Here is a 19,939-nt window from a genome sequence, read left to right on the forward strand (position 1 = left end):
CAGTCTTAGATGTGAGCCTCAAACGACTCCCATCGCCATTAAGCACCATATGCAACGGCAACTTGCTTCGGGACAGGGCCAGCACCCCAGGCTTCCAACAGACGACCCTCTGTCAACAACCGCCACAGGTGAAACACCCACAGCTCTCACAAAAACCGCGATCAAAAGCATCACTCCAGCTGCGATCAAGGAACTGGAAACCGCAGCCTCGAGTAAGCCAACGCTCGAGTTAGACGAGGCTCAATCTGCCAGCCTGGGCACACTCGGCATAAACGCAGAAGCAGTGTGGTTATTTGAACAAGCGAGAGGGTTGTCAGGTTTGATGCTGTTAGTGGGTATGACAAGGGTAGTGGGAGAGATGGGAGACTTTGAGGGGATGAACAGCTAGATGTGGGGGACTGGCTATCGTGGGAGATTTGAGAACGCGCGGTTTTGGCGCTTAGGTTTAGACATCAGGGTATTTGCGGGCAACGGTAGCAACGATACAGGACGGTCGACGGTAGATCTTGGGCATCATTAGAGGCAGGTTAGGGTTGTGGGAAACAGACCGGGGGCAGAGACAAACAATCTAACAGGGCACCTGAGGTACCTATCTAAGCTCAAGCAACGTGCCCGCTTCTAGGCGGTACCAGCTCTTCCCAACGCCAAGGTCAGAGCAAGAGATAGCCTTATAATGAATACCTACTGAACTGCTCACACGCCCTGCTCCAAGTGAATCCCAACATCAGCGTGGACCAACCTACCAATATGAGGCCCCGAACACCAGACCCGCCTGCCGACGTTGCTCCATGTTAGATTCACTTACAACCGGCGCAAATTCCAACCCCCATGATAAAAGCCAACCCTTCACCACGACGGAAGCACACTTGTAAACCACCCGCCTTCCCACTCCACTCACACACCCCTCTTCCCATCCATGATCCATCATTCACCCCCTCCAACAGCAACCACACTCCTCGAGTCAAACACATATCACCAAGAACGCCAAAGAAAACAAGAATTCCTCACAGGTAGGTCCTCGTCCCCATCGCTATACCTCTATTGATATACCTCTGCTAACAACCACAACAAGAAGACATGATAACCCTCTTCAAAGAATCCGGCCCGAGGCTCGACGAGAACGGCAACATGCGTAGCTACCTCAAACGCCAACGTTGGAGAAGTCTGGGAGTTTGGTTGAAACATATCGTTGATCCTGGCGTGGGATTTCTCGTCTTGTGTGACTCACAGCACAGTCTGCATCCAGTGACGAGGAAGACGAAGAGTAAGACGAAGATCTGCCTTGGTACTTCGATGTTTATTCCAGTAGCCTGGTAGCCAAGTTTCAGTTGCACCCATTCGATTTAAGTATGTCTAACTTGGTCTCCGTTGCTTTGCAAGGGACTGGAGGATCCAGTATAACCACCCTGGAAAATCTGGTTAATATCCGCAACCCGCCAAACCGGGACGAGCTCATTCGGCTTATCCATCGGAACCGAAGGCAACTAAGAAAATCGGTCGAACCACCGGCAATCTTATCGGACGATCTAAATTATGAGCACCTGCAAGATACGGCCATCTTGGTTCACGGTGAGGGAAAAAAAGCGGAACAAGGCGACTCTGGAATCGATGAATTAGAAGACGCAGCCTCCAACAGTCTTTTTCTTGATAATCAAGCTGTGGCCCTTGGAATGATAGCGAACGTGCCAGACAAAACAAAAGCCACGTTGGAACTTCAAGCACAGGAACAGCGGACCTCGATAGGACAGAATATGGGCCGGGTATTACGGTCAAGTCAAGGTCTATGGGTACTTTCCAGTAAGTGGACAACCTACCTTTGTGCTGCACAACGGGAGGTTTCACATACTGAATTTCTATTTAGGCGTTATGGCTATGGCTATCGCGGTTATGTGTGCTAGAGCTTTCCTTGTTCCCAATTATGAAGATCAATACAAATAGAAGATCACAACGAACCACACCGCCAGCTGTTTCGCTGCGCCCTCCCGTCCAGCTGACAAAACGCCAACGACCCGACTGCCACATAGGCACGCCCTTCAGGTTTACGAACTTTGCCGGTCCCTTCAAGGACGTAAAAACCCCATGGCACATCCCCCCTTGAACTCACAGTCTTCCGTGTCCATATTTGAGGAAGAACACAAACCACAAACTCAGCTGTTTCTTCCCTGCATTCCACACTCAGCTTGTCACCCAAATCACCCAACCATCTTTCTACCTAACTTACCAACAGCTTCAGCAATCCCCAAAATATTCGCCGGCCTCTCCTCAGCGCAACAATAGCTCAGCCTTCAAACGGCTATCCAACGCGCCTTTGAAATCACTCATACTCGCCACCAGCACATCACTCACCCACTCAGCGCCTTTACCAGAATGTACCTCTTGAATTTCTGCAGCCCTCCCCGGAAAGCCTCATGTTCGTGGACGGCACCGTCCATCGACCTATTTTTTCCCGTGGCTTTATCGAGGCTGGGGGAAGAACTCAGTTTTTTCATAGCGGTGGTGCGTGTGCACGCAGTCTCTCCAGGCGATGGAGTAGCTGGCAAAGTCGGATTTATCGGTGGGGGGGTGCTTGGTGGCAGGTGCTGTTGAAGCCGCGGCTGAAGGCGTTATGGGCTGAGGGATATGGGCGAGGCTTCGGTTGCGAAGGGGTTGTCCTGAATAAGGTAGAAGGCATGAGGGGGTGGTTGGATATAGTGCTTACTTGACCTGTTAGGAAGTTTGGTGTTGGGATCAGTGACAAGGGAATCTCGGTATATATTGGAGGGCTGGTGGGTGCCATGACGACTGACGGGAACGATGCTAGGTCAGATTTGAGGCTACCGGTTGAAAATGAGATCTTTCCAAAGACGTGGGAGCGTTAGAAATAGGCTGATTTGAGGCTATTCGCTGCCTTGATAACCACCATCACGTAAATGACACGGGGTTGTATGGAAGATAATTTGATGGGCTATTTGAAGAGAAACGATCCAATTACTTGTAGGTTCATTGGTCAGAAAGTATCATGTTGGAAGCTTTGGCATTGCCAACAAGCTCTACTGTTCCTCATGGGAGCCTGACCTTCCGATTCAAGTCGAATTTCGCGAACCACAATCTAGAGGGGGCCGTTGGGCACAAGTTGGATCTTGGATGCGAGTACACAAAATTTCTTGTTGGATGTGCACTGACCTGTGCGAAGAGACAGTTTGTAATTTCCATCTAGTTTATCTATGCAACCCTGAAGTCTCCAATCTCCCATGCTTGCACTACAAAGTTCAGTCCAGGGCACAATGTATATCTCATCTACATCTCAGCAACACCACCTTAGGTTTCTCTTTCCAAGTATGATTTCATCGTGTTATGGTCGTGGTGAGGTGTTGTTAAATGTGTTGCGACGGGAGCGGCGGCCTCTAGCTGCTGGGTTCAACGATCCTGGGGTCCAAGACTCGTAATAGCAACAGTCTCGGTAGAAAGAGGAGGGCAGGTGAGGGCAGGGAACGAGGTAATAACGAATGTCTCCGTGACAAAACTGATCTCAATTGGCAAAATAGTGGTGACGGTAAACCACTCGGTGCTGAAGCTTGTCGCAACAGGAGGAAAGGAGGTCACAGTGATGATCTCGGTCGAGTAGACGGTCTCAACAGGAAGCACCGAGGTGACGGTAGAGAATTCAGTACTGAAGCTGACAGGGCTTGAGGGAGGAGCATCACAAAGGACAGTGACGGTGGCGGTGGGAAGGAGAGTTTCTGTCTTTGTGACAGTCTCTGTTGGTTTTCGGATGCCCCAGGCGGAAGCTGGAGCAGCTGCCAAGGCAGTCGCGAGGAGGGTGATTAGAAACATCCCAGGTTCCTTGATGAGGTTTTCGTGTTATGGGTGAAGATGGAAGGTAGAGACTGTTTTGCCCAGTCCGTCGCTTTGGACCTCCTTTATATCCACTCGCATCTTGAGCCGCATCATTTTACAAGCACGATGTTAACCCCTGGTTGAAGGGCGCAGTCATAGACTAATTTCCCACGATCATCCGTGCAGAAACTGCGTAGCATTTCAAGACTTATACAGATCCAGTAATAATAGTAAAGACCAGGTGGTGATTGGCTATGACAGGGCTGAGCGATGCGAGAGCCTCGCATTCGGAGATAAAGTAATGCCTTTCACCGACATAATTGAGCAGAAAGTGAATATTTCCGAGGCAGAGGGCACAGCTCAGAGTTTTACATTTACTTAGGTTGAATGCGCCACTGCACGGATGCTGCCATCTCACACTTGATGTTCTTGACGGGCAAACAGCATCGCGGTATCATAGTTTCATGCAAGGATCATTCTCCTGAACTCTGTTCTTCAGATGGTGGCTCGACATGGGTTAAATTAATATAGTTCTAGGAGAGTACTTAGGTAGTTCTGTATTGCATAACCACCAAGCTACCTAACTTAAGTACCACGAAGCTTTATGGGGTGAGATACATGTCTTATTCGACGGTGATAAGTACCCTCATCCTGCTACCTACTTTGTTAGCCGCAACATGCTCTATCAGCATTCCATTATGGTCATCGAGGTACCCCGCTAACAAACAGCGACTATGTGGGTCAGTTTGTGTCTTGCGCTGCTGCCTGATCATTGTGCAACAAATTCCCGCTCAACTACCAGGACTCACCACACTCGTCTTCAACCTATTATTCGTTATAACTGGAGGCTTTCTAACTCCATGACCTGTTAATGATGGCGTCCAAAACAGACCTTTGCAAGCCATGTCTCACCGCATTTTCTCAGCCTCTGCCAAATTGCTCCGTCGTCGGACATGCCGATGGTGTCGTTTACAAGTGCACAAGAGACCACCTCTGCCAGTCGTCTTGTCCGATGTGCATCCTAATACAAGGCTTGATCGACAGAGCGGATAAGGCTTACGGAAGACTCTCGTCCGATGAAGTCGAGTTGCGGCTAGCACATGACCGTGGGTCTCACAGCGGTTATCGCCCTCCTGCATGGACCGACCCGGATCCAAGACGACAGCCTGAGGAAGACAGCCTGCTGGAAGGGGCCGAGGACAGCCCGGAGTCTTGGTACAGCTTGAAAATTTGGCTCACCCCTGACGTTTATCCCTACAACGCCACCACCATTCTTTATGTTACTCTTGCTGCGGACTTTGGTATGTCACCAGACTTCATTAGAGGCTTGATCAGCTACTGACTTGTTGGTTAAAGGAACGTCTGCCGCAGCGCATGTCGTTGCGCGTCCGCGGCCTGTTGATACAACTACGACCTTCTCCATCATCAAACGTTGGATTCAACATTGTGACGGCCACCACGCATCTTGTAGAGATGCCACGCATAACGCGTCCGAGATGCCTAGGCGTCTTCTCTGGGTGTCGAATGCAGACATCTTTCCCGATATACGGGTTGCGCCAGTCTCAACTGGAAAGCGCTATATCGCGCTCAGCTATTGTTGGGGTGGTGCAGCCGAAGCCAGTACCCAGAAGAAATCAACATCTGCTACCATCGCCGAAAACGAACTCAAAATTTCTTTCCAATCACTACCGAAGACAATCCAAGACGCGGTGTCAGTTTCCAGGGAGCTTGGCATCGATTATCTCTGGGTTGACGCGCTGTGTATCATCCAGGATGACGATAATGACCGAAACCACGAGATCGCCCGCATGGGCGCCATTTACGCGAATGCATATCTGACGCTTTCCGCCTCCGGGGCTAGCCACTGCGCCGAGGGATTTCTCGAACGCCCACTGACAGAGTATCGTGAATCCGATTTCTTTGAGGTACCGTTACAACTGCCCGGAAAAGGCGGTCCAACACTGGTCAAAGCGAGCCGCGCAGGGGTCCGGAACATCTGGTCCAAAGAAAACGGGAATCTCTTTTGGTTCCAGAACCGGGAGCTCTTGCACACAAGAGGCTGGACATTCCAAGAGACATTCTTGTCACCACGGTTGCTGATATATACCTCCCTACAACCATATTGGGTCTGTCGTGAAGCGTTTTGGTCGTGCGGAGATCCTGGCCCGATGGAGTATCTCAGAAGCGTCTACCTTCAGGACATGCTCGAACTGCGAGAGATGTCTGATAGACAACAGAAGTACATGCAAACCCTCCCTTCAGACGATCCGAATTCTTCGGCCGAGCTATGGCGTTGGGGCACCATCATACACTGGTTTTCATCACGCCGATTAACGTTGGTTGAGGACAAACCTCTTGCTCTTCATGCCGTCAGGGACAAGTTCACTCGCCATGACCCTAGCCTGCAAGACTGCGCGTTGGGTTTATTCCGTTCCACTGCCCATATGGATCTCCTATGGCACACCAGACATGGAGCTGATCCACAGTCTAAACAACTCTCTGAGTTCCCGAGCTGGACCTGGATGTCTTTTGATGGCGGCGTAACGTGCCCCTTCAAGTACGGAGGACCACAGGAGTCGAGCATGATCAAGACACACGATGAATTTGAGATCGAAAGTTGGCCGGGATGTGATCAGTTTGGACGACTGCTTCCCGACAGTTCGCCGCTGAAGCTCCGGGGTATCACGAGAGAGGTGGCCATCCCACACCGGTTCTGGAAAGATGGTTATGCGTCTGCTCAGGATATGCCATGCTTTTCACTCCGCGTCCTTGAGCTACGGGAGGACGAGTGGGAGGAGAATGAAGACAGGATTGGCCATATCACTTTCGATCAGTACCGGATGCCGAGCTCGGATGATGACTTTGAGAACAATCCGCCAACCCGGTATAAGACTCTTCAGATCCTCGTTATTGCGCTGCAAAAAGAACACATCAACAACACACTGAGCCTCCCTGACGATAGACAGGGTTATGAAGCTACGTACGGACTTGTCATTGCTCCGGCATTGAGAGCTGGAGGAAGACATCGGAGGATAGGGTTCTACAAAGGAGGGGACAATAGTGTTTCATATTTTCACAATGGGGTGACAGAGGAGTTTGACCTTGAATGAACAGTCAACACCCCATTACCTCGATACATTTCAGGGCTTAGTTCGCAAGCTGCGACTGAGTAAAAAAATTCCAAATCTCCCCCGGAACCCAAGATCTAGCACCGCTCTCCGGCCCATTATCAACCGCCCCCGGCCAATGCCCCCCATCAAAAGGAATCCACGTCACCGGATACCCGCTCCTGCACCCGTTAAAGTTGGTCTTGATATGAATCCCACTCCCCCTCGCCGGCTCAGGCGCATTGGTGTTTTGACACCCGTTATTTCTCACAAACCGATCCCTCATCGCCCTCCCCTGCCCAACGTTCAACGTCCCGTCCCAAACCCCATGAATGCCAAGATACGCCACAGGATCATTCCCACCGCTGCAACCAGACAACTGCCCACCCCCAATAACAGCCACACCCCTAAACTCCCTCGCCCTTGAACACGCCAGGCTGAAGGTCATACTCCCCCCGTAAGAAAACCCCAAACTGAACCTCTGCCTCTGGTTTACGCACAAGGCATCTTCGATGTGACGAATCATGGCATCGACAAAAGCGACGTCTTCTCCCCCGTTATTAGCCCACCCATTGTTGATCCCCTGAGGTGCGACTAAAATGGCGGACTCCCCTGCGTTGCGCTGCATCCCGTAATATGACCATAGCTCGCGGTCGGTGCCGCCCGAGGAGATGTCGTTCATTGTGCCACCGACCCAGTGGAAGGCGAAGATGAGGCGGTAGGAGCGGTTGGGGTTGTAGTTGTTGGGGACGCGGACGATGAATTGTCTTTGTCGGCCGTTGACGTTTACGGTGCGGACGCCGGAGCCAAAGGGTGATTTGCCGCAGCCGGGTGAGGGGTTGGAGAGTTGGCGGGGGACGAGCACAGTTTCAGGGGTGGTGGAGGGGAGGGCGTGGGCTAGGGAGGTTGAGAGGGTGAGGAGGCTGGTGAGGAGGTGGGTGAGGGCTACCATCGTTGCTGGCTGGGCCCTTTGCTCCGGGACTGAGTGACTTGATGGTGAGGGTTGAAGTTGGGTGCTGTGTTGGCGAAGATGTGGCGAGCTATATACCTGTCGGGTAGGATACCAGGTTGGTGAGGAGTCTCACCACGAGGTTGTCATGGCAAGATTGGCCCAGGAGCAAAAGGTTGACATTTGACACTTTCATGACCAAGTCGACCGAGATTCGGTTTTCTTTGGCACCTACCTAACTAACATGGCGAACCTTACTCCCGGACAGCTTCCATCCGTGACTGTGGCGATGGGGTTCAAGCGGAAGACGGGACATAACCTGATTGGCGCGCTTTGTCCCGCTGCGTCGTTCCTGGTTGAGTCGAAGCGACTACAACCTCGCTAAGATGAACTGCCGATGGCTGGAGCCTCTCGTTTATGGGACCGATGGGGTTGTAAGGTTGAGTTGATATCAAATGATTGTGTTGGGTGAAAGCCATTGGAGGAGAATTGTTGACAGTAACAAGTTTCGCCGTTTTAAAGCGAAAGTACGGCGATGTTATAGGGGCGGATGGAAAACTGGATGCTTTTTTGCGGTTGAGATATAGCAGTCGATGAATGATATATATGACTGGAGATGAGGCAACCAGGTAATGGGCAAGAATAGGAGATAGATTCGGAAATCTCAGCCCGCCGTTACCAACGGCGGTATGGCGTTTCCACCTCTAGATGCTATCATTTTGGAGAATCATATGGAGAGATTACCAGTTAGCTGCAGCTCTTTTTAGGAATATGTTCTCTCTCAAGTCAACAAGGCTGTGCCAGTCTTCACAGCCATCTGTATAACCAGCTGGAAATCGCATGTCTAAACTATAGTTTCAAAGAAATTGATAGTCCATTGTTGATGTTCTTTTTAAACTCCATGTTGGGCGACAGTCATTAGTGGTTCCAGCCACAATCCTGGTGGACTTTGAAGGAAGAAACATTCTCCCGTCACGGGCTACTTCCAGTTCATATCCGGGATAGGTCAACTATGTAAACGCGGCTTAAGATTGGCATGGGTATATTACCTTGTGCTAAGGTATGCTACGCGCATAGTACCACACGTTGCCCTAGTTGGGTACCAGATCTAGAAGATGCGCAATCTCAGGTCAACGGATTACGGGAACGGGTGACGCGGAAGCGAAATTCAACGCCTACGGCAGTTCGGATGTTGGAACGAAGTTGAAGGTATAAAAGAGGGTTGCTCTTCATGTGTTGTCTGTTCTAACCTTCTTCACCTCATCTTCAACCTTCTATCCTTGTTACTCCTGACAGCCTCCCGGTCATCATGCACTTCTCTACCGTTACTGCCGTAGCCTTTGCGGTGGCTCCTCAGTTGGCATCCGCACACTTCCTCTTTCCCCATCTCATGCTTAACGGCTTGCGCACAGGCGCGTTTGAGTATGTCCGTGAACACGACTTCGGCTTCATGCCGCACAACAATGACTTCATCAACTCACAGGACTTCCGCTGCAACGAAGGCTCCTGGAGACACCGCCGCGAGCCCAAGACGGCGCAGGTCACAGCTGGGCGAGACACGGTTGGGTTCAACCTGCACCTTGACTTTGGGATTTACCACCCGGGGCCGGTCACTGTAAGCACACCCACTCGACAGAAGCCCCAAACACAATGACAAGTATTGACGACCATTACCTTCACAGATCTACCTCTCCAAAGCCCCCGGTGATGTCCGCGACTACGACGGGTCGGGCGACTGGTTCAAGGTGTACCAGCTCGGCACTATGATGCCCTGGAACGGCACTGATCAGGGCTGGCTTACGCGCGACAAAAAGAACTTTCAGTTCCGTCTGCCATCTGAGATTCCGGCCGGCCAATACCTGATGCGCATCGAGCAGATGAGCGTTCATGTATGTTTTGAAACGTCTACCTGACTGTCTCTTTTGCTTCTCGTACTAACAATTCTTTTCAGCCCCCTTACAAACAAAAGGAGTGGTACGTCCAGTGCGCCCATCTGAATATCGCCAGCAACTACAACGGACGCGCCCCCGGTCCAACCATCCGCTTCCCGGGCGGTTACAAGATCAGCGATCCTGCGATTCAACTTGACAGCTGGGCCAAGCCTCCTCCCACATTTGCGCCCATGCCCGGCCCTCAGCTTTGGCCTAACTAGGGATTTGTACAGGGGCATTCAGGGCTGTCGTAGTTGCACAGATGTCTGTCGGACGGTCTCAAGTCTAAAGACTGCAGCTCCAAATAGTCACACACGTATAGTTATCGAGATGAAGCTCCATCAATCGACTAGTTTACCTGGTATCTTAGACCCACTCTCACTATATCATGCCCCCCCTCCCCGAGCACCTGTTACTGTTCACTATGCTGCCTGCCTCGCCCCCCTGAACCCCAATCAACCACCCCCGCCCCAGAAAACACCCTCCCCAACTCCTCCACCTTGGCCACACCGACCACAATCTCCCCTTCAACCTTTGTCCTCCTCGCATTCCCCTCAAACTCTGCCAAAGTCAACAAACTTGCTTCGTCATTCCCTAGTTTCCACCCAGAGACCTTTCCCACAACTTGAACCGCATCGAAGTTCCTCGTCCTATCCACCCCAACAAACAAAGCCATCTTCTTCGCCGGATCAGTAATCACCTCTTCTTCAGCCTCAGCATTAAAACCCCTCCTATTCCAAACCAACCACACCCCATGATCCTCCCCAACAACATCAACAACCACAGCGTAGTTCGTCTCGGTTAGTTCATCCCCTGACGACAGTTTGTAGTATAGCTGTCCCAGAGGATAAACATGCTTTGGCAGAACAGCAGATGAACCATGACTCAAGGAGTAAAAGAAAGGGTGGACTTTAGTCCTATTGTCAACTTCTTCATCGGTCTTATGTAATGAACTGACCATGATAGGGGGTACGGAAAGTGACAAAGCCCCTGCCTTAACAACGACGAGGTACTGATGGCTGGGCGATTGAAACAACGGGATAGGGACCGATGTATTATTGACAGCGTCAGCAAAAGCGGTGATGGCCTTGAGATCAGCGAACTTTGTCGCGATCGATTGGATTTGGGCAAGGGTATCCGCGGCGGGAAGCTTTGCTTGCGGGGAGGTCATCTTTTGGAGGAGGTGTTCTTGCGTCCAGGCGAGATAGGCGTCCGGGGAGCGGGTTTTGGAGCGGACGAGGGAGAGGAGGTCGGGGGGTAGGCCGTCTATGGTGAGGGGGTTAGCTTGGTGAGAAGAAAGGGGGGAGGGAGGACAGACCTTTGCGGAGGGATTCGGTGATTGCGTCTTTGACGGCTTGGAAGTTTGGGTTGTTTGGGGTTGCCATGGTGAAAGGTGGGGATGTTGACAAGGAAGTGGGTCTGGAATAGGGGGTTCAGGGGTGACAAAACAGGGGTAAAGTGGAATGTTTGAGCCTCGATCGGAGCAATTGAACAGGTGAGGGATTGACTTCCGTGGAGTGTTCTGAAGCGAGATGATTCCGATCAACAAGAATGAGGCGACTGACTTGCACATATATTTACTGGGGAAAAATTCTGCTATCGGTCGCCGCTCCTCAAGTTAATTGTTTGCGGCTGGATCATAGGTGCGGAAATGCACTAAACGGTGTGGTTGCATTCGGTGGAGGCGCAGTGAAGTTCAGCTGTTGCGACGACAGCCACACCAGACACCGAACGCCCCTAAGAGTGGGGGATTGACGTACATGACCTGGCAAACTTCGTTACGATAAACTGTATCTAAGGTAGGTATGGTATATCTGAACTGAGGCAGGATCCGAGTAAGAGGCGGTATGCGTGCCAAGTTTCACGATGAGTTGAACCAAACTCAAAGCAATCCTAAAAGGATCCCTCGCTCAATAACCCGAGTACAGACCTAGTGTTTACAGTTAGTCATCGGAGGCTAGATGGGTGCTCTGTACTCTGCATGTTCAGATACTCACCATTGTTGATCTTGGCGCTATGTTGACATCGCTGCTGCACAGTCAAATCATATAAGGTCTGTCAAGCCCATTGGGATCTATCTCTTTCTCTCTAGGCAATATTGACCCTTCTCCCAACACTGATATAGCCACTCCTCTGCCCAAATCCCTGACCATGGCTGTCTTCAGAGAAAACCCCCGCATTTACCACCAGTCCGCCCCAACTCGGGCCACCACAAGACAACAAATCATCAACCAGCCGCTTCTCTTCCAACAAACCTGGCAATGTGCACAAGATGCTGCTCAAAACATTTGGCTTCTGTATCGAGACTTTCTCGGTACCATGTTTACCGCTCAGATTGGTGCCGGCGCAGGTGGAGTGCATCTCGATGATGCCAGAGATCTTGTTCGGCTTGGCTATTGGCTTGTCCTCGGTCCAATGTGGGAAGTAGTCCAGGAACGCCACTACCGCCTCGGGGGAGGTCCAGGCAGCTTCCCCACCATGGCAGACCTCAGCTTCATCGACTATCTGATGGGGATTTGTTCTACTCTAGAGATTATCGAGACAAGGATCTTCAACGTTCCGAATGTCCAGCAACTCCCACATAACGTTCAGCACCAAGGCATTCTCAACGACATTGCGCAGTGGACGAATCCAAATAACCAGACTGCCCAGAACATCAGTGTGCTGGGATTTTTGGAGCTGCTTTCGCGAATCATCGCCCATACATCACCAAACTTGGGTATGTCTGCACTGCTTGACCAGGCCTTGATAAAACCATTCTCTAACACAATCATAGCTGCCTTCCGCACCTCGTTGAACAACCTCCAGACTCATCAGCCCCGCAACCACATCTACCATAAGCGTGGCCTCCCCCGGGTCATGTTCGTCTGTGCCGGTGCCAACAATGGTATGCACGTCATCACCACTTCCAAAGACAACTGGTATGACTTCACATCTCTCTGGGCGGCGACAGATGCCGCTCGTGTCCAGCGTCAAACCTGCCCACCCATCGTCCTGCCTGGCGGAGCGGGCCAACCGGCATTCAATGTCGTCGGGCAGTCCAATGCTGTCTTCCATGAGTTTTCCAACGCCGAGGCAGATGTCGCTCAGATTTTATCTGACAATGCCGCCGAGATTATCAGGTCAAATACCATCACAGTCTGGCAGAACCAAGCGGTGCGGTTTGCGAACCATGCGAATGAGAGGTGTTTACCCATGACGGTTCCTGATTTTGCGGTGAAGGCGAGGTGCTTGAGGTGCCAGGCGCTGTTTCGTTATAATGTTAATCATCCTGATGCGTTGGGACTGGTCGGGGCCGAAGCTGCGTGGCGGGGAAACCGCCGGTTGGGGGTGGCGGTGTTGTGTAACGGTGATTGGGATTGTGCGGAGACGTTGGCACATTTCTATTGCGTTGCTGCGAATGTGGTTGGTGTAGGGGGGCTTCATTAATAAATTATTTCTTTCATCTTTGTACTGGATGTCAACAGCAATACTGTATTGGCGGGCTGGTCAACCGCTATCACTGATGCTTGCCTTTGGCAATGGCTTAGGGTCTGTAAAGTGAACGTGGATTAGATTTGAGGTGGCTTCAATGCATACTGAGGGTAAAAAGACGTTATTAGAGGCCGGTTACCGTATGTGAATCGCACCCCTACCTCCATATCCGTGCCGTTTAGGTTGTTCTAGCTTCCTCTCCTAGCCAGTGAGGAAGCTAGAAGCACAAATATCAGGTACCTTAATGAATGGATGACAGCTCTTGTACTCAGTGCCCCTGGTCTGAACTCATCCAATGAATTATACCGGCTGTTCTTCAACGCAGCCGCGGATAGTCCAGCTTTTGCTGACAAGGGCGGGACTGGAAGCCTCAAGGCTGGGGCACCCGCGATAGAGGAAGACCGAACTGAGACGGTGCGCTTTTCAAGAACCGACTCCGTATTAGCAGGTGCTAGATACGTCACTGCAATACAATGATTGGCGCACCTGCCTCTCGACCTTATCACTTTTGCCCGGGTACCAGCGGCTGAAGCGGCCCAGAGGTCATTCTGTTTAAGTGGTGCTGGACATGCGCTGAGATAACAGCACTTCCGCGTCGTTGCCAATCGTGTAATGGCTTGGACTGAATGTGTTTTTGGCAGGTTCATTGGTTGTTTTGAAGTGCTCGTTAGCCTAGGCGTCAGGTATGTGGACAAGATTAACCAAACTCGGTCTAGATATCTGGGAGACAACGAGGCATCCATCTTGGAGAATATCGCGGCCCGAAACCCTGTGCCAAATAAATATTTCAGTCACTGTAACCTCGAAAACTCCATCGTTTAGGCCGGACAACCAAAGCACACATTGTTCCCGAGTTCAGGTCAAAAACACAGTCGTTTCTAGTACTTAAACGAGCTGATGCACAGCCACGGCCCGTTCCCGACAGCTCAGAGACGGAGGACTGTAATATACAGAGGTCGCAGCGCTGCATGCACCTAACAGTTTTCTGGGGATCTGCACTCGTATGGGCGTGCCATTCTCCGCCACGCTTGGCGTAACGACGTAAAAGTTTGCCTATTCAATATAACGTCGCCTTAGACATTTTAGTTGTAATGATTGGAGCCACACCCGATACCCAAGGTATCCATTGACAGCCACCTACATGCATACTGCTTTCTATGAGGTTGCTCTCAGCACAAGAAGTTATTCGGGCAACAAGATACCTCCGACAGGGAGAAGAGGCGCGCTGAGTAGGTATGAAAGCTTCAATCTCTCCCGTCCTTAGGAATGAACTGGCTCGCGTGTCAAGATTGCCGTTGGCTTTCCTCCTGACGAATGGATTTTACCAAGGAATATGGAACCGTTTGAATGCTGAAAGCAAGTCTCACCAGCAAAATGCGGCCACATATCCCAATATGATTCTCGACCTATTCGCGCTGTTTGATGGCGTACACTGGAGGAGCAGCACAGTTACAACTCTTGCCTTGGCTCTGGACCCAACTTTAGGAACAGCTCTCCAAACTAGCAATGAGCAGGCTAATGGTTCCGCCCAGCGTCTCCTCGAACGATGTAACGCGCTCGGAAAGAAGATTGAGCTTCGCTGTGCCGGACTGGTGGAGCTGGTCGACTCTGAGATTGGATTTGTTCATCGCTCGGCCCAAGACTTCCTAGTAGACACACTTAATGGTCGTGCAATACTGGCATACGACACGACTTCACGACAGGATCGCGTTTATCAACTTATCAATGCCCACCTCACAGTTCTATCCGTTCAAAGCGAAGAATACCTTGACTGTTTCTACCATTGGCTAGGGAGAGGCCATTATCTGATCCGAGCATCTATCAAGCTCGTGCTCCGTGCATACAACACTCTGGTTACGCTTTCTGACGCTGAAGCTATGGAGCTTCTAGACCGCATCTAGAAGGTCTCTGAGCTACGCACTGGGTCTCAGATTGCCTGCCACTTCGTGGGAATGACTTTTGCGGCCAGCTCGCGCAACAGGGCTGTTTAAGGTTTCTATTGCATACGATGAATAGGGCAGAAGAAATATGCGGTCCCACGTCTGGTGCTTACCGAAGCTATCTCATATTTTCGACCCTTCGACGAGCAGACAAGTTCAATTATCACGCAACCGACACCCGCTACATGCAGTACCGCTTGGAAATATTATGTCATCTTCTGTCTGCACGGAATGACAGGTTACTAAACCGGGCGGTCCCTAATCCGTATGACCGCCGTGTTCTTCAGCCAAATGTCACGTGTCGCACAACGACAATGATGGCGGCAGTTCTTGAGCCTCAATCGTTCAATCTTGGCAAGTTTCTCATGGATGTTATACCGTTGGATATATCTCAAACCTTCACGCAGGTGGTTGACATCTGCTTCCAATTCCTCAATGTTGGAGAAGATCTGACCAGCTTCATTCTATTCCAATTTGAACATAAGAATGGGTTTGAATGGTCTTATTGTCCTGATTGGAACACTTTGCGTGAACCGTCACGAAGTCCAAGTGCAGTTCTTCTCGTTCAGCTCAACATGGCATTCGTAGTTGATATGTGGTACCGCATGATGAGCAACTATGTTCCTCGACGCTACAGGAAGAAAGGGGCTAGATGCTCTGTGGAAAATGGCCCAAACAATCAAAAAGGTTGATGTGCTGGGCGCATTCAACAGATCCGACCCTAGCAAATTTCACATCTTGGCAGCAGGAAAGACGGCAGAGTACCCAAGGGCCGTTGAGAGCCTGCCTCTAGCTATGCAGAGTCCATGGATCATAGGGATCGATCCAACCATGGTCAAGTCGGCCGATGCGGTTTCGGAAAGGCATGTAAATGAACTTGGAACCGAGCTTATACAACGAGGGCTTCTGGTAAGAAGAAGGGATGTGGAAACAGATCCGAGTCGCTTCAGACACGTGGAGTACAAGGGAGTGTTACCATAGTATCGGGCAGAAACAGGCCAGCCATACGTATGGGGGCTGCACATCTTAATACATAAGTTACTTTGACTGATATCCTTAGCCGCGTGTCGTGGGGCTTGTGAAAAGGCACGTTCAACCCTTGGTCAACAGCACGGTTGCCGCGATCGCACATGACCTGCTGACGGATCTCACTCGGACAACGAGGTACTGAAATTCTCACAGTCTTTGACGCCCCAAAAAGCTAAGGATTTCTTCTAGTTATGTACTTATCAATGTACATTCTTGATCTCCCGCAAAATCCGCTAGATTGCCCCATCGTACTTGACAATACTGCATTCCGGCCCTCGGCCACGCATCCCATACGTGTATCCTTGACCAAGCCGAATGGCCTGGAAACACTGTGTAACTTCTGCAGCCAGATCGTCCCAGTTTTAATGGTTACCCTTCACTTAGAATGCGAAAAAACAACTGATTGGTGGCAACCTTGAGTATCGCAAGATCGAATCGCCGGGGTGGCATTCTCTGCTCCGGCACCACAAGATATGTCGGGCAGTCGAACTCGATGCTCAACACAGCGTTCTAGTCCCCATTGCTGACCGCCTCACCCACCATTAGTTGGGCGACATTGTTGTCGTGCCAAGCTAACGCCATAATTGTCAAAATGCAATCTGCCTGATGGAGCAAGAAGTTAGACACAAAGTCAAGATGCTTTGAATCAACACAGGGCTCATGATACACACCTCTGACCAAGAGAACGGTTCCATGGTTCCGTCGGCTGCAGTGAGTTCGTTCAAGGCCGAAAAGGTAGCTGTTCAAAAACTCAAAGATTATCGTCAAGTCTGAATGGCGAAGAGGTTTTCTTTCTCCGACAGACTTGTCTGTTGATGAAAGGTATATATATTTGATAAGTTTTGATTGGGTTGGATGATTGTGGCTCTCGATATTGCCTCTCTCCCGCAGGCTATCGGAAAACACCTGAAGCCCTTTTGTGAATACCCAAGAGAAATTGCGCACCCGACGTCACATTGCTAGTACAGTTGTTGCGGGATGGGCCGTGCCGCCGGGGGATAGAGTTGGACCAACCGGACCCTTATCAATGGCTGGTGTTGACACTCTATGCTACTCCACACCTTCTGACAGCTGTTTCTGTTCCCTTTTGTGGGGAGCCCGGGGTGAAAGATAGAAGCTTAATGTCGAGCGGTGCATGATGGCGGATGGAGCACAGTAGCAGAGTTTGAACCTTTCTTGTCTAAAACAAGCAGTCAGATTGAGGACATATCGAAAGTTCCTGCCGTCACATCTTGAAATGGAATGGCTGTTCTTGATCATAAGAGCTGATACCCACGCTTCAACCGAAATGGTCACCTGAGTTACGACATGGAACTGAGTGTGATACGCACGTTTGGACTCGCCTTCTTGCTCAGCTAGCCACAAGCCCATGCTATCGAAGTCTTTGGTGCCCCAGGGGGTCATCGGCTTGCCACCAGGAACACAGTAACATCATCTTGGGATACCAAAGGTACCATATTTACGTACTATTCCTTGGCAGCGGTGGTTGAGGTCCAGCCAGATCCAGCACCGGACACCAAGAGGGCAAGTGTCTATAAAGAGGCCTTTCGCCGCCGTCCAGACTTCGTTCATCAGCTCTCCAGAACACATTCTGTTTTTCGATCAAACGTCTACTTTCGCCCACAACAACACATATCTGCTCATCATGCCGACTCAGTACATTGCAGAGGTCAACCAGTCCAAGGAGGACGGCGAGTGGTCTGCCAAGCAGGAAAATCCCAACGCAAAGCCCGACTCCCTAAACTTTGCCTCCAATGACTACGCAGTTGCAGTTCATATCCTGGTTGATGTTCAAGACCCAGCTGCCAAGAAGTGGACTCCGGTAGGTTTCTCATCGCCCCTCTTGAATATTGCTTTCCAGATTTTCCATCCTCGCTGACAATTATGAAGATCTGGGTTGGCAAGTACATGCTCCTCAAGGGCGCCCACGGAGAATACCAACCCATCGTGACCGTCAACATTTGGTATTAGCAAGGCGATCAGACAGCGGCCATGGGCTCCACCCAGGTCACATCAGTTCAGCCGTACGACATGCCGGCTGCGCGCCCCGTTTACTTTTCCTATGATGCTGTCAAAGGAAAATGGCGTACCCCTGATGACCAGCCGTTTGAGTTCCGTTGGGTGCGTGTGTGGGATCCACGTGGTAATCTTGAAGAAGATAGCCAGGGGCAGTGGAGGAAGGACGACGAGAGAGACATGATTAGGGGTACACGTATACAGTCTCGGTTTTGGAAAAAAAGGAACAATGACTTAGATAGATGCCAGCACCTGTGGCAACGACAATACAAGTCCCATCGATCCGTGTCTCGTTGAACTATCCCCAACCTGAATATCTTGTTTTCCACATATGCGCATGTCCAAGGGACGGGACTTGTGCAGATGTATTTATCGACATCATGTGTAACCTTGTGGAACCCAGAAACAATGATTGAACCCCTTCCAGGGATGTCAAAAAAGCGCCCATCACAGCTATGATAAAGCCCCTCAATTCCATCCCGTACCCCAAGACATGTGCCAGCCATGCTGTTTTCAGCATCAAGAAACCAATTGACCTTGGTACTGTAACTGGCAGTGAAATGGATTAATGCTCTTGCTCAGTCCGCAGCTCCAGTTTAAACTCCGGTCATTGATCTAGAGGAGCGAGCAAAGCATAGCATGCATTTCACTGTTACATCTTCCAGCCAGAAGGGTTGACTAGAAACATTATTTTGTACGGTTTCAAGAATAGGGGTATCTATCATGAAGCGAGAGTCTTCTCGCAATAAACATTAGGTTGGATGACCAGGAAATGGACCACATGTGGATCTGGTCCACCACCACCACACCAGCCACACAACCTTGTTGAGATTGCCCCTGAATGATCACACTGGCCACAACAAGACTAATATTGGGTCAATTTCTATGGAAATTATACCAAAATGTAGCTCAATCACTGTCTAAGTCAGACATTGCATCTGCTTCTCGCTTGCGCCTGGTTTGAACCCGATGACGTGCGCTGCGCCGCACAGGCTGGGCTGGCTCTGGCTGCTCCATATCCTCCTTGGCTACCACTTTTTCCTCCACTACCCTCCCTTGAATGCGGGCCTCTTCTAGTTTATAGAGCCTTATAAATTAAGAATTCGAGTTTTCTTTATTTAATTTATATATTTTTTTTATTTCCTGGCCCTTCTAGGCGTTTGTCACGGCTTGACACTTGGTGGAGCGCGGGGCGCACCACGGACCAATCGTTTGTACAGGAGCAAGGACCAATCAGAACAGGATCATTGGGATCAAGGATCGATCCAGAAGAGTCAATCCCAAAAGGGACAGTATCGATAGGATCGATGGTTGAGTCTATCGATCCAGGACAGTGCCAGGCTTGGCATAGGGTCTATATATACGGAGGAACTGGCTGGTGTAGATAGACAGTTCCGCAGTATGCAATTCAAGCTTGTATTCACGGTATCTTGTGTTTACATTGAGACATCTTGTGGGGCACCAAAGGGCCCAGGTTTTCCCAGACCCACACCGGTTTGCTCTTGGGGATGGATTTACTTACTGTTTTCCTTTCAACCAACAACCAACTACTGTAATACTAATTTGTTTACCATTTTTCTGGCCAATTTGGCCTTATTTTCGCAGCCAGTGGCTTTCCTAGGTCACCAGCCCAACACATCTTGTTGTGCACTGTTTAGCTACACCGAACCAATTGTC

General features: G+C 50.5%; 7 protein-coding genes across 7 annotated transcripts; 4 read left to right on the plus strand and 3 right to left on the minus strand.

Moving 5' to 3' along the window:
* Positions 1–4,606: 4,606 nt before the first annotated feature.
* Positions 4,607–8,521, plus strand: QC764_510680 (uncharacterized protein). The gene is made up of 2 exons (XM_062948303.1): positions 4,607–5,117; positions 5,173–8,521. The coding sequence occupies exons 1-2, from the start codon at positions 4,688–4,690 to the stop codon at positions 6,924–6,926; spliced, it is 2,184 nt and encodes a 727-aa protein (XP_062799802.1). The 5' UTR covers positions 4,607–4,687; the 3' UTR covers positions 6,927–8,521.
* Positions 6,964–7,875, minus strand: QC764_510670 (uncharacterized protein; the record flags this gene model as incomplete). The annotated part of the gene is made up of 1 exon (XM_062948302.1): positions 6,964–7,875. One exon carries the CDS (start codon positions 7,873–7,875, stop codon positions 6,964–6,966), a length of 912 nt encoding a protein of 303 aa, XP_062799803.1.
* A 660-nt stretch (positions 8,522–9,181) lies between the features above and the next one.
* On the plus strand, positions 9,182–10,024 carry QC764_510660 (uncharacterized protein; the record flags this gene model as incomplete). The annotated part of the gene is made up of 3 exons (XM_062948301.1): positions 9,182–9,487; positions 9,555–9,761; positions 9,824–10,024. 3 exons carry the CDS (start codon positions 9,182–9,184, stop codon positions 10,022–10,024), a joined length of 714 nt encoding a protein of 237 aa, XP_062799804.1.
* Positions 10,025–10,215: 191 nt separating this feature from the next.
* QC764_510650 (uncharacterized protein) lies at positions 10,216–11,529 on the minus strand (the record flags this gene model as incomplete). Its single annotated transcript, XM_062948300.1, has 2 exons — positions 11,122–11,529; positions 10,216–11,069 (listed from the first exon to the last, which is right to left on the minus strand). The coding sequence occupies exons 1-2, from the start codon at positions 11,186–11,188 to the stop codon at positions 10,216–10,218; spliced, it is 921 nt and encodes a 306-aa protein (XP_062799805.1). The 5' UTR covers positions 11,189–11,529.
* A 95-nt stretch (positions 11,530–11,624) lies between these two features.
* Positions 11,625–13,247, plus strand: QC764_510640 (uncharacterized protein). The gene is made up of 3 exons (XM_062948299.1): positions 11,625–11,856; positions 11,929–12,522; positions 12,580–13,247. Exons 2-3 carry the CDS (start codon positions 11,955–11,957, stop codon positions 13,230–13,232), a joined length of 1,221 nt encoding a protein of 406 aa, XP_062799806.1. The 5' UTR covers positions 11,625–11,856; positions 11,929–11,954; the 3' UTR covers positions 13,233–13,247.
* Positions 13,248–16,479: 3,232 nt separating this feature from the next.
* Positions 16,480–17,545, minus strand: QC764_0087390 (uncharacterized protein; the record flags this gene model as incomplete). Its single annotated transcript, XM_062940881.1, is given in 4 exon segments — positions 16,480–16,586; positions 16,627–16,756; positions 16,775–16,849; positions 16,918–17,545. 4 exon segments carry the CDS (start codon positions 16,939–16,941, stop codon positions 16,480–16,482), a joined length of 336 nt encoding a protein of 111 aa, XP_062799807.1. The 5' UTR covers positions 16,942–17,545.
* Positions 17,546–17,891: 346 nt separating this feature from the next.
* Positions 17,892–18,217, plus strand: QC764_510615 (uncharacterized protein; the record flags this gene model as incomplete). Its single annotated transcript, XM_062948298.1, has 2 exons — positions 17,892–18,068; positions 18,137–18,217. 2 exons carry the CDS (start codon positions 17,892–17,894, stop codon positions 18,215–18,217), a joined length of 258 nt encoding a protein of 85 aa, XP_062799808.1.
* Between the last annotated feature and the right edge of the window lie 1,722 nt (positions 18,218–19,939).

The sequence above is a fragment of the Podospora pseudoanserina genome, chromosome 5 (genome assembly GCF_035222485.1).
Source record: "Podospora pseudoanserina strain CBS 124.78 chromosome 5, whole genome shotgun sequence".
NCBI classification, from domain to species: Eukaryota; Fungi; Ascomycota; class Sordariomycetes; order Sordariales; family Podosporaceae; genus Podospora; species Podospora pseudoanserina.

Coding starts and splice junctions, on each gene's coding strand:
- QC764_510680 (XM_062948303.1), top strand. CDS start 4,688: ATGATGGCGTCCAAAACAGACCTTTGCAAGCCATGTCTCACCGCATTT. Junction 5,118..5,172: donor TACTCTTGCTGCGGACTTTG/GTATGTCACCAG, acceptor TGTTGGTTAAAG/GAACGTCTGCCGCAGCGCAT.
- QC764_510640 (XM_062948299.1), top strand. CDS start 11,955: ATGGCTGTCTTCAGAGAAAACCCCCGCATTTACCACCAGTCCGCCCCA. Junction 12,523..12,579: donor CCATACATCACCAAACTTGG/GTATGTCTGCAC, acceptor ACACAATCATAG/CTGCCTTCCGCACCTCGTTG.